The 12,659-nt window shown below is 39.4% G+C and overlaps 1 protein-coding gene across 3 annotated transcripts in view; it reads left to right on the forward strand.

Moving 5' to 3' along the window:
• abcc4 (ATP binding cassette subfamily C member 4 (PEL blood group)) overlaps positions 1-12,659 on the forward strand; it is a 376,726-nt gene that overhangs the window by 273,467 nt on the left and 90,600 nt on the right. For all 3 annotated transcript variants that reach the window (XM_067986483.1, XM_067986484.1, XM_067986485.1), the window contains 3 exons: positions 1,166-1,285; positions 6,074-6,184; positions 10,534-10,634. In XM_067986483.1, coding sequence (XP_067842584.1) covers positions 1,166-1,285; positions 6,074-6,184; positions 10,534-10,634 — 332 coding nt within the window. The remainder of the gene's footprint in view (positions 1-1,165; positions 1,286-6,073; positions 6,185-10,533; positions 10,635-12,659) is intronic.

Raw genomic sequence — 12,659 nt, forward strand, 5'->3', positions numbered from 1 at the left:
TTTGCCTTCAACAATCCTTGCTGGCTGTCCCTAATCAATCCACACTCGTCCAAGTGACTGTTAATTCTGTCCTGGATTATCGTTTCTAAAAGTTTCCCCACCACCGAGGTTAAAATGACTGGCCTGTAGTGTCTGGGTTTATCCTTACACCCTTTTTTGAATAAGGATGTAACGTGTGCAATTCTCCAGTCCTCTGGCACCACCCCCGAATCTAAGGATGTTTGGAAGATTATGGCCAATACCTCCGCAATTTCCACCCTTCCTTTCCTCAGCAACCTAGGATGCATCCCATCCGGACCGGGTGACTTATCTTCTTTAAGTACAGCCAGCCTTTCCAGTACCTCCTATTTGTCAATTTATAGCCCATCCAGTATTTCAACTACATCTTCCTTTACTGAAACTCTGGCAGCATCTTCTTCCTTGGTAAAGACAGATGCAAAGTACTGATTTAGCAGCTCGGCCATGCCCTCTGCCTCGATGAGTAGATCTCTTTTTCGGTCCCCTGATCGGCCCCACCTCTCCTCTTACCACCCAATTATTGTTTACATGCCTATAGAAGACTTTTGGATTCCCTTTTATGTTAGCCGCCAGTTTATTCTCATAATCTCTCTTTGCCCTTCTTATATCCTTTTTCACTTCCCCTCTGAACTTTCTATCTTCAGCCTGGTTCTCACTTGTGTTATTAATGTGACATCTATCATACGCCCCATTTTTCTGCTTCATCTTACTCTCCGTCTAACTCCCTGGATGACAAAAGAGATAAACACATGAGAGAGAAAGGAATAGAGGGTTAGATGAAGCAGGGTGGGAGGAGGCTCATGTGGAGTATAAGCACCCGTGTGGACCTGTTGGGCCGAATGGCCTGTTTCTGTGCTGTAAACTCTATGTAAATGTGCCTGATAGTGCCACCTAGTGGCTAGAACCTGCAGCCACATTGTGACAGTTGGCAAAGCAAACATGAATGAGAAATGTTGCTTACAATGATAGATGTTGACACAAAAGTGTGATGATAAAGTCATGACAACAGGAAGTGCACACCAAACCAAGATTTTATAATAGCCATTAATTGCTAAAAACACTGAGCTGTTGCTTTTTTAAATAAATGTTACAGTATTTGAAATTACTGCAAAAAATTAATGAGATCTATCTTGATTTTGTAATTCAGCTCGAAGCCCAGCTTTCTCCCATCTGTCTTCATCCCTTCAAGGGCTTTGGACTATTCGTGCCACAAAAACAGAGCAGCAGTTTCAAGCAAAATTTGATGAACATCAAGATCTTCATTCAGGTGAAATGCTTCATATGATTTTAATTGTTTTTTCAACTCCTCAATAATTTACATGAGCTGCTTGTTGCCATCTTGAAAATCCTTTAAAAATCAAGAAAAAAGAAAATTTAAGAGCTATATACCTTATATATTGCACTGTAAAGCTTGAAAAGCAGTTTAGCTCAATGAGTGATTATAAGAAGGGAGCTCCTCAGTGGCTCAAGTTTACCCAGTTGCATCCTGTTCCTGTTCTGTATGCAATGACCCCTGCTGCAAGTGCAAATGTGTGGACATTGGGTTAGGACAAGGTTAGGCTCAACTGTGATGCCCACCATGGTAAAATAGGTGACCAATGGTCACTTTTAGGACTTGTGCGCAATAGCCATTTTGGTGAGATGCCAGAAGTGTTCAGGATCTATGGAAACTATATTTCACAAGAGTCTGGCCTTCAGGAGAGCAAGGACTGAGAGAAAAAGGCAAGGAAAGAGGAGGGGAGGAAATTCAGTACATCCACTGCAACATCAATAATTCAAATGTGCAGTTGCTACTTATGGATCTAAAGCAGCAATGGTGTATTTAATTCTGGAGAGCATTTGTCTTCAAATCCTGTTGTCGTTCAATAACTTGTATGTGGAGTTAGTTTTAAACTTGACTCAACATATTTTAATCAAATGACAGCTGAGTGAGGAAAAGTTGAGTGATAGTGCAGACAAGAGCCAAATGCATGTAACATAAGAAATAAAACAAGTGAGTTAGAAGCACAAATTCAGCTTAAAGAGTATGATGTGGTAGCCATTACAGAGACCTGATCATGATTGGAAGCTGAACTTTCTATAAGGTCTTTAGAAAGGACAGGGAAATTGAGAAAGGAGGAGTAGCAATATTGATTAAAAGGCACAATTACCATATTAGAAAGAAGGGATTTCAGTATGGGTGATTGGGCAGTGGAAACACTATTAGACACTGGTAGAGTTAAGGAACAGCAAAGAATGCAAGACTCTGGTGGGAGTTGTCTACAACCTCCTGGCCGTAGCGATGTAGCGGGGGATATATAAATACGGAGATCAGGGAAGCATGTAGCAAAAACTGAGATTATAATGGGAGATTATAATTTTCACATAGACTGGAAGAAGCAGAACAGCTAAAGTAGTAAAGCCAATTAATTTCTAGAATGTATTTCATACAGTTTTCTAGAATGATATGTTTTAGAACCTACAAGGAACAGCAGGCCATACTGGATTTATTGATGGGTAATGAACCAGAATTAGTTAACAATCTGACAGTAAGGGACCATCATGCAAATAGGGAATTTGATATTAGGTTTGAGAAGGAGAAGGGAGAGTCACAAAACAAGGTTTTAAATTTAAATGAGGCAAACTTCAAAGGGATGAGAAATAAATTGACCACACTAAACTGGGCTGAACTGTAAATGGATAAACCTATAGACAAACAATGGGAAGTACTCAAAGAAGTATTTGGTACAATACAAAACCAGTACATAGCCATAAAAGGCAAAGGCTATATTAGTGTAGTTAAGCAAATATGGTCAACAAATGAGGTAAGAGACAGTATCAAGCTAAAAGAAAAGGCTTATACAAATGCAAGGAAATGTGGAAATCTAGCAGACTATGAAAAGCAACAAAGAAAGTAATAAGGAGTGCAAAAAACTTACAAGGAATATCAAAGCTAACAGCAAAAGTTTTTATAAATATATTAAGGGAATGTGGGACCATTAAATGCTGATGCAGGCTAGACTATAATGGGTAATAAGGAAATGGCAGACTTGTTAATTGAATACTTTGTATCTGTTTTCATAGTGGAGGTAGAGGACAAAATAGCAGTGGTACAAGGGAACCTAAAAAATAGTCAAGGGGAGGAACTTAGTGGACTAAATATAAGTAAAAAATGGTAATGGAGAAAATAATAAGACAAAGCTCCAGGACCTGATGATTTCCATCCCAAGATATTGAAAGAAATAGCTGAGGAAATTGCACAAGTGTTAGTTCATATTTTTCCAAAGTGCACTAGATTCAGGAATTGTGCCTTTGGATTGGAAAATTGTAAATGTCACTCCATTATTTAAGAAGGAAGGATAGGAGATACCAGATAACTACAGACCTGCCAGTTTAACATCAATTGTGGGGACGTTACTGGACTCTGTCATCAGAGACAGTGACTGATCACTTGGACAAGTAACATAGGAACAGGAGTAGGCCACTCAGCTCCTTGAACCTGTTTCACCATTCAATTAGATCATGACTGATCTGTTCCTCAACTCCATTTACTCTCCTTTGTTCCATATCCCTTGATACCTTTACCCAGCAAAAATCTATTGATCTCAGTCTTGAAAATGTCAACTGAGTTAGCATCCACAGACTTTTGGGGGAGCGAGCTCCAGATTTCCACCACCCTTTGTATTACAAAGTACTTCCTAATTTCACTCCTAGTTGCCCCCCCCCCCCACCCCGATCTGAACTCCTCCATCAGGGGAAATAATTTCTTTGTATCTACCCTATTGAATCCCTGATCCAGCAATGAGAACTATTTTGTAATACATCACCTTTGTTGCTGCAACTAAAAGGGGCTCAGAAGGACTGCTGATTTTACCTAAAAACTATTTTGCAAATGCCAGTGTTAGTCGCTGAAAATTCCCATTAAGTTTCATATTCAAATTAAAAGTAGTTCTTCCTTATCTCTCAATTGTTGGGAAGGTTATTGTTAAATATTAGAAGTTCATTATTCCCCCAATAACTGGCTACAGGTTATCAATTTAAAAAAAATACATTTACTAAGCTAGTTTCTAAGAGTTAAGGATGTGTTTTTGAAAATTGGGCTTCATTTAGAATCGGGTTCTTGTTACAGCTTGTTGAGTCACTTACCGCTTTATTCCCAGTGCAAAGTTCAGTGAATGATGCTTCGAGGTCATACCAGATTTATTGTATACTTTGGGTACTTCATACTTGGTGATACAATAACAAATGCAAAAGCTATGAGAATATACCATATAGCATTCCAATTTATTCATGTTTAGGTATATATTTTTTAAACTGGCTGCTTACATTTGTCTACTTTTCAATCTTTTCCCATTGGAATTCTACGAGGTAGGCATCTAATGTATTTTTGTTTGATGTGATAAATCTTGGCTATTCAGTTCATGATTTATAGCCCAGAAATCTTATTTGGTTTGGCTCAACTCCTCTATTTCCAAGAAGCAAATCTTAATCATTTCATGTGCAATACCTGCAGTGTTGAATGATTGCTTAACAAAATTTATTATTACCTACAGTATTGCAAAGTTTTGTATGATGGTATTTGTGTTTATGTGAATATGTGTGTGTGTATAAATAAATGTTTGTGTAATGTTTGAAACAATTACATTGGTGTTCACTTGATTAAAATCTATTTAAATGCTGAACAATATAAACCAAAATTGAGAAAATACAAAAATATACATTGTTTGTATTGGCTCTGATAAACTAAATAAAAAGTGAAAAAAGATGCCATGGTCTTCAAGCATTAATGCATCTCAAATTTCTGGTGCTAGGTTTGGGTGACTACCCACCTGTGAATGGAAGTGCTGCTGTCTGTTGTGGATATGTTACCTTTTGTTGTCTCTGATTTCAATCTTTCTTTTCTATAGTTAATGATTACATTCTAAGAATATAATTGCTGCCACCACTAGTCTTAACTTGTAGTCATAGAAAATTGTGCTCAGACAACCCTTCAACTTTCCAGTTGTGTAGCTACTGTGTAGAATTGTCAAATTGGCCAAATCTATGTATGTGGGTAATTAATTTGCTGGCAAAACTTACTTGCATTAAGAAATTATAGTCTGGTTGCCAGCTTCACTCATCACTAGACATAAACAAAAATTGAAATCGATTGTCTGTGTTGAAACACATTTGCCTTCAGCTATTAATGCAGCTGTGCTTTAGTGTTAGGATTTTGTTGAACACAAACATCTTTCAGTTATGTCCTTGTTTGACATCACATATTTAAGATTACTTCTTCCTCACCCCATTAAATTTTAAACATATTTCAAACACTAAGTATTCACCAAAGAATGCAATGCAAGGTGATGTCATCGACATGAAAGCCTAGAAATAATTGCAATTAAGTTTTCTCTCTATCTCTCTCTCTCTGCCAAAAGTATGGGAATGCAGTATATTTGGTATTAGTTTTATGGCAGCCACATGCAAGCCTGTGTGAAAGAACTAATGGAAGCACCATGGATGCAGAAGCTGTACATTTCTTTCTGTAAACTAGTGGATTTCTTGCCACATTGCACATGGCGAGTTGGGAATATGCTTATTTGAAATGTGGGTGTATCAAGAAGTCCCAAGCCATGCTCAGCTCTCATCTTGGAAAAACCTGCTGATGGTGAGTACAGTGAAGAGCGTGACTGAGAGTGTTGGCAGTTGTCTTAGTAGGAGCATACATCCTTCTTACAGTAGCCTGCTGTGTGCCTCCATTGGGGACCTATATGCTACCTTTACTCCTTTATTAGACAGCATTGCCGTGCTGTAAGTGTAATGGCTCCCTTTTGTTTTTTTTTAAATCTGGGTGGTTGCTGCTAAGCATGTAAATGATAATACCAAATAGAAAGCTAGCAAGAACATTGCATTCATTTTACAGAGTCAAAACTTTTAATAATATGGATGGAAATGTTTATAGTTTAGATTCCAAATATCTTAATTAACCCCAACCCAGAATTATATTTTGTGCATAAAGCTGTGTTCTAAATTGTTTTGACAAACAGTGTATTTCACTGCGATTTTCTTTAGCTTTATTTCCTCTTTTTTTCTGCAGAGACATGGTTCCTTTTTCTGTCAACCTCACGATGGCTTGCTGTTCGGTTAGATGCACTTTGTGCGGTTTTTGTCAACTCTGTTGCTTTTGGTTCTATTATAATTGCAAACCGTAAGTAGGAATTTCAGCTCTTTCTTTACAATGTAATCAGTATTGTAATTTATGCACAGTTTAGCTTTTTTATAAAAGTTCTTCTGGAAAACTGACTGAAACTAGTTTTCTATTGTTAAAATTTGTTTTTATTCATTTTTTTTGTCCTACATCCATTTTGCAATACTTAAGGAGGGGTAGCAGGTGAGTTGAATATAGAAATTTGTGTTGTGTTCAAATGTACTTCTGGTTGATTTATCCACTCATTGGGAACCTCGGTGCTATTAACTTACAAGCTTTGAGCAAGATCTTGATTTCATGATGTGGTACTGACAGAATGGGACAGGCATTACATAGAGCAGTTAGGTTTTTTTTTTGTTTTGAGAAACCAAGGTGAGGGTCCAGGATCCATAGTGCAGAACACCACCAAGGCTGAAAAGGATAAAAGAGAGGACAAGGTAACTCAGGAAGTAGTGAATTGGTGACACCAAACTTTAAAAGGTTGTATGTTCAAAAGTTTTCAGTTTCTGCTCAGGGCGCACAGCAAGATATCCAATGCATCTTCCCTTGCAAAAAAATACTCACCCAGGTGACAACGGGAGGTGCAGGAAAGAAAGAGGGAGAGAAGTGGAACGTTTTCCCACTTACTACCCAGTCAGTACTAGCACTCATATTTATACTAAGTTTGGACTCAGCAATCGAATCCAAGTGGGCAGATTTTAGATTTGTAATCAGTTCCACAATGTGATTTCTTTGTGTTTGTTTTAATTTTATGTGCATATTTGCATGTTGATATTGCATTTGTACAAAGCATGTGCCCAAATGTGCAGACTTTTTTTTTAAAAAGCATACAAGCAGATGCAAATAGAAGTGGTACGAGGAAGAAAGGATATGGTGATAGTATGCTGAGTACATAGTATGGAGAGCACCTCTCATTTCTAGAGCCCATATAGGCAGGATTTACTCTCTCAGGTGGGAGCCAAATATGGTACAACACCTTCCTGAGTCTTCATTTGATGGCCTGCATCTTGAGTTAGCCAAACTAACAAAACAAGGCTTTCTTCCTTCGGGGGTCAAGAATTTACTACCCTATGAGTATTTCTACTCTAGAAGCCCATAACATGAAAAGATGTGTTTATTGGTGCAATGGTCATAATCGCAGCCCATTCGAATGTGACATTCTAGCTTACTTAAAATCATGACGTGCTCGTAGTTTGTTATCCAGGCCCCAGAGAGTTTATTTATCAGCTACTACAGCTTAATATTCGCTGCTAGTGGGAAATTGAATAGAGCATCCAATAGTATTAAAATTCTTGAAATATGCCTGGAAAGTCATCGTGTTCATTTAGCAGTTAACATCTGATTGGGTTTTGAGTCTTGTGCTGATCAAGCTTATGTCAACTTTTGAACCTTTTAGAGCCAAGATGTCAGCCTTGCCCCTGAGTAGGTTGTTAGTTCAAGCCCCATTCCAAAGACTTGAGCACATAATCCAGGCAGACACTTCTATACAGTACCTCAGTACTGAGGGAGTGCTGCACTGTCAGAAGTGCCGTCTTTCAGATGAAATGTTAAACCAAGATCTCATCTTCCTTCTCAGGTGAATGTAAAAGATCCCAAGGCACTATTCGAAGAAGAGCACTGGAGTTCCCCTGATATCCTAGCCAATATTTATCCCTCAACTAAGGTTACTAAAATGGGTAATCTGGTCATTTATTTCATTGCTGTTTTTGGGATCTTGTGCACAAATTGGCTGTCGCATTTCCCTACAGTACAACAGTGACTATACTTCAAAAGTACTTGATCGTCTGTAAAGCGCTTTGGAACATCCTGAGGTCGTAAGAGGCATTGTATAAATGCAAGTTCTTTTTTATTTCATTTTCTCTGACTTTTGTCTCCAGGAAAGACCCATTTCCCCAGCGCAAAGAAAGCAATAACTTGCATTTATATAGCATCCATCATGTCCTCAGGATATCCCAAAGTGCTTCACGGCCAATGAATTGCTTTTTTTTGAAGTGTTTGAAGGCAAACTTGCACCTACATTTTACACAGACCAAGGTCCCACAAATAGCAATGAGATAAATTACCAGTTTTTCTGTTTTTGGTGGTGCTGGTTGAGGGATAAGCGTTGGCCAGGACATCAGGAGAATCCCCCTGCTCTTCAACTAGTGCCATGGGATCTTTTATGTCTACTGGAACATGAGATGGTGCTTCGTTTAACATCTCATCTGCAGTGCCAGCCTAAATTTTGTGCTCAAGCCCCTTGAGTGGGACTTGAACCGATAACCTTCTGACTCAGACGAGAGTGCTACCACTGGGCCAAGGTGACGCTAGGTCAGGCAAAAGGGGTACTGACTCACTTTGCCAAGTTTTTACCACTTTTACTTTGCCCCATTATTTCCAGGGCTTTCCTAGGGAGGGGGAGGAGGAGCGGAACATGTCCTTCGTCTGCAATAGGTGCAGGTCTATCACAGCCATATGGATGGGGCAGGAGGGGATGTTCCCGGCCTCAATTTGCAGTACCTGGGCATTGCTTGCTGGGAAGCCCAGTTCAGAACTGGATCCCTGCCAACCAGAGGGCCCAAAAAGGCACTGGGAGCAGGCCGAAGACTTTGAAGTAGGCCTTTTTTGTGGAGTTTAAACCCCCTCCCCGCCCTCCAAGCAAGTCCAGTGCATGCAGGACTAGCAGCAGCCAGAAGGTCTCAATGTGTGCAGCTCACTTTTTTGCTCCTTCCACCAGCGCCAGGTTCTATCAGAGGTGGGTCTGCGCCGGGGGTGCCCCTGGGTCACGAAAATAGTCCTAGACAGGAAATCCCAGTGCACCTGGGCCTGAACAGGAGCTGGGACAGAGTGGAGCCAGGAAAATCAACCCTTTGGTATCTTCTGGCCTTGAATGTCTTACATTTAAGACTATTAAAGTTCTTATTTCAGCGCGATAGGTTAGTGAACTTTTTATGCTTAGGCAGTGTTTAAACCTTATCTTGTTTGGCATTTGGGTGGGACACTCTAAAGACCATTTTCTGTCATTTTTGCCTAAAATTCTCTTTTGAGTTTTGTTTGCCTCAGGAAATAATCATGCTGAAATTCTGTCTGTCACCACGTGCAACTTCTGTTGAAGGGCAGCATATTTGTGTTTTGATGACAGAGCTTTAATATTCTGTATAGACAGAAGAAAAGATGTTAACTAACTGGAGCAATTGTTTGTTTGGCAACGGAACCTTGGGTAAACCTGTCACATTGGATTGTAGAATGCATCATCTTGTGCTTTTGCATTGCTGGTCAGATACCACCAAAGAAAGTTAGGGCCTGTTTCTTTATGCTATGTTTTTGTGGACTCTTCTGTACGGGCATGTACTTGGAGCAACATGCAGGCTTTTGCTCAGCATTATTGTTTAAATCTGACTGTGTATGCTGCTTTGGTGCAGCTGTGATCCAACATTCAGGCGAGACCAGCTTATCTGTCCGAAGTAGAAAGGAGGTGGGAGAGATGCCAGATGCTTCAACGTTCAGATTATAACTTGCCTACCTCTTGGTGTGGGGGGGGTTATAAATTTGGTAGAATTTATTTACACTAGTCAATCACCTGTGGCATTGCTCCGAGTTTTCGCCAAAACTGCTATTTGTTGAGCTACAAAGAGATGCTTGTACGGTGTCACAAATTCATTTTCCCTGCTCCAGTTAGTTAACATCTTTTCATCTGTCTATACAGAATATTAAAGCTCTGTCATCAAAATGCAAATATGCTGCCTTTCAACAGAAGTTGCACGTGGTGACAGACAGAATTTCAGCATGATCATTTCCTGAGACAAACAAAACTCAAAAGAGAATTTTAGGCAAAAATGACAGAAAATGATCTTTAGAGTGTCCCACCCAAATGCCAAACAAGATAAGGTTTTCCATCCAGGAAATTGGTTTGTCCAGATATTTAGTTTCCCAGTGAGGAATTATATGGGAGATCATGCTTCCTTTTGTTCTGTAACCACAATGATGCAGCACATTTGTGCACTGTGTCACTTTTCTGCACTGCACGTGCATTTTCCTCTCACGCGAAGCAACGTTTTAATATATGAAATTGAAAAGGAAGAGTTCACAGATTTACTTTCCACACATATGTCACATCCTCCAGCAACACGCCTATAAATTTACACACACGCATGTACGTTTATAATCACACATATACAGTCACAGCCATCTGTGGATTTGTAATGGACTACCAACAAATTATAGGAACTTTAGAATTGGTCAAAGTCCTTTTTTAAAAAAAAATTAGACACAAGAACAAGCATTTTTTTTATTCATTTAACTAACTTTCTGGTTATTTTCATGGTGTCATGTTAACATTTGCTTACATCACTGTTTAACCACTCTTGCAGAGCTAGATGCAGGACAGGTTGGTTTGGCTCTGTCTTATGCTATCACGCTGATGGGCATGTTCCAGTGGGGAGTACGTCAAAGTACTGAAGTTGAAAATCTGGTAAGAATGTTGTTAAAATGTTTTTTTGTAGTAAACTACAAGAATCTAATGAGTTAAATATCTGATGTTTCTGATTCCATTTTTTGGATATCATTTCTTTTCCCTTCTACTCCGCATTTCTCTGTCTCCCTGTCTCCCGCCTTCAGACAGTCAGGCTGGTCTTGTCAATGATTTGTTGTTTGGTCAGGTGGGGGTCTGACATGCGTAGAAACCCATCACCGTGTTTAATTTTTTTTTTTAAAGTCTTCAAATCAAGCTACAGAGAAATCTACACCAACCTGTAGGATTTCTGTTTGCTGAAGTGTAAACTCTCTCCCCAAAAGGATACATCCCACTTACCCTGGTCCAGAGAAGTTAGGAGAAGTTAGGTGAAGTTGGCAAAGCCAAAATTATGCAACCCCAAATGTACTGTTGCAGTTTAACCAGTGACAGGAAAGCCCCTCAAGGATCTATTAATAAGCCAATTTGGCTGGTCAACCATTAACAATGCCCCAGAGTACCACGGACCTGCCTTGTTCAGGTATCGGATTGCCAAATCTGCTACAGAGGGTTTACTTGGTTCCAAGCTTCCATTGCCAGGCCTGTCATCTTGGAACCGCCTGGACCCAAAAAAAACCCCATTTACCTCTTTCCTCCTTTCTCTTTCTCCCCACCCCCCCCCCAAAAAAAACAGAAAATGGTTATCAGACAACCAGTTTGTAACTACCATTCTTTTACTTTTACTGGCACTATTACACATGTATAAAAATTCATTGGAAAAGGGAATTGTGCCAGAGGACTGCGGACAGCTAATGTGATTCCTATATTTAAAAAGGGAGATAGAACAAGTCCAGGGAACTATAGACCAGTTGGCTTAATGCCGGTTGTAGGAAAGGTAATGAAATCTTCACTCAAAGATGTAATAGAAAATCATCTAGAAACTGAAAATATAATAAAATGTAGTCAGCACGGATTTCAAAACGTAAGATTGTGCTTGGCCAACCTTATTGAATTCTTTGAAGAAGTAACAGAAAGAGTAGACAAAGATAATGTAGTAGATGTAATATATTTAAATTTTCATAAGGCCTTCGATAAGGCACTGCGTGGTAGACTCATGATTAAGGTCAGAGCATGTGGAGTCAGGGGACAAGTAGCAGAATGGATAGAAAGCTGGCTACAAAACAGAAAACAGAGAGTAGGGTTAAGGGTAGTTACTCAGACTGGCCTGGTGTTCCACAAGGATCGGTGCTGGAACCAATGTTGTTCACCATTTACATACATGATTTGAACTCAGTAAGTGGAAGTACAATTTCAAAATTTGGGTATGACACCAAATTGGGGGGTATAGTTAATACTGAGGAAGATTGCAACAAAGTACAAGAAGACATTAATACACTTGCCAAATGGGTGTGTAATTGGCAAATGAATTTCAATATAGATAAGTGTGAGGTAGTGCATTTTGGTAGGAAGAATAAGGATGCTACATACTACTTGAATAATAAGAGTCTAAATGGGGTAGAGGAGCAAAGGGATCCAGGGGTTCAGATACACAAATCACTAAAAGTAGTGACACAGGTTTTTAATTTCATTAAAAAAAAGGAAACAAAGCACTGGGGTTCATCTCGAAAAGGATAGAATTGAAAAGCAGGGATGTTATGTTAAACTTGTATAGAACCTTGGTTAGACCACACTTTGGAGTACTATGCACAGTTCTGATCTCCATATTATAAAAAGGATATAGAGGCACTAGAGAAGATGCAAAAAAGATTTACAAGGATGATACCAGAACTGAGTGGTTACACCTATCAGGAAAGATTGAACCGGCTAGGGCTCTTTTCTGAAAGGGTTTGATTGGGTCGACGTAGAGAAGATGTTTCCATTTGCGGGGGAGACCAGAACTAGGGACCATAAATATAGTCACTAATAAATCCAATATGGAATTCGTGAGAAACTTATTTTCCCGGTGAGAGGTTAGAATGTGGAACCTGCTACCACAAGGAGTAGTTGAGGCAAATAGTGTACATGCATTTAAGGGGAAGCTAAATA

Source organism: Heptranchias perlo, chromosome 6, assembly GCF_035084215.1.
Source record: "Heptranchias perlo isolate sHepPer1 chromosome 6, sHepPer1.hap1, whole genome shotgun sequence".
In the NCBI taxonomy this organism is placed as follows: Eukaryota; Metazoa; Chordata; class Chondrichthyes; order Hexanchiformes; family Hexanchidae; genus Heptranchias; species Heptranchias perlo.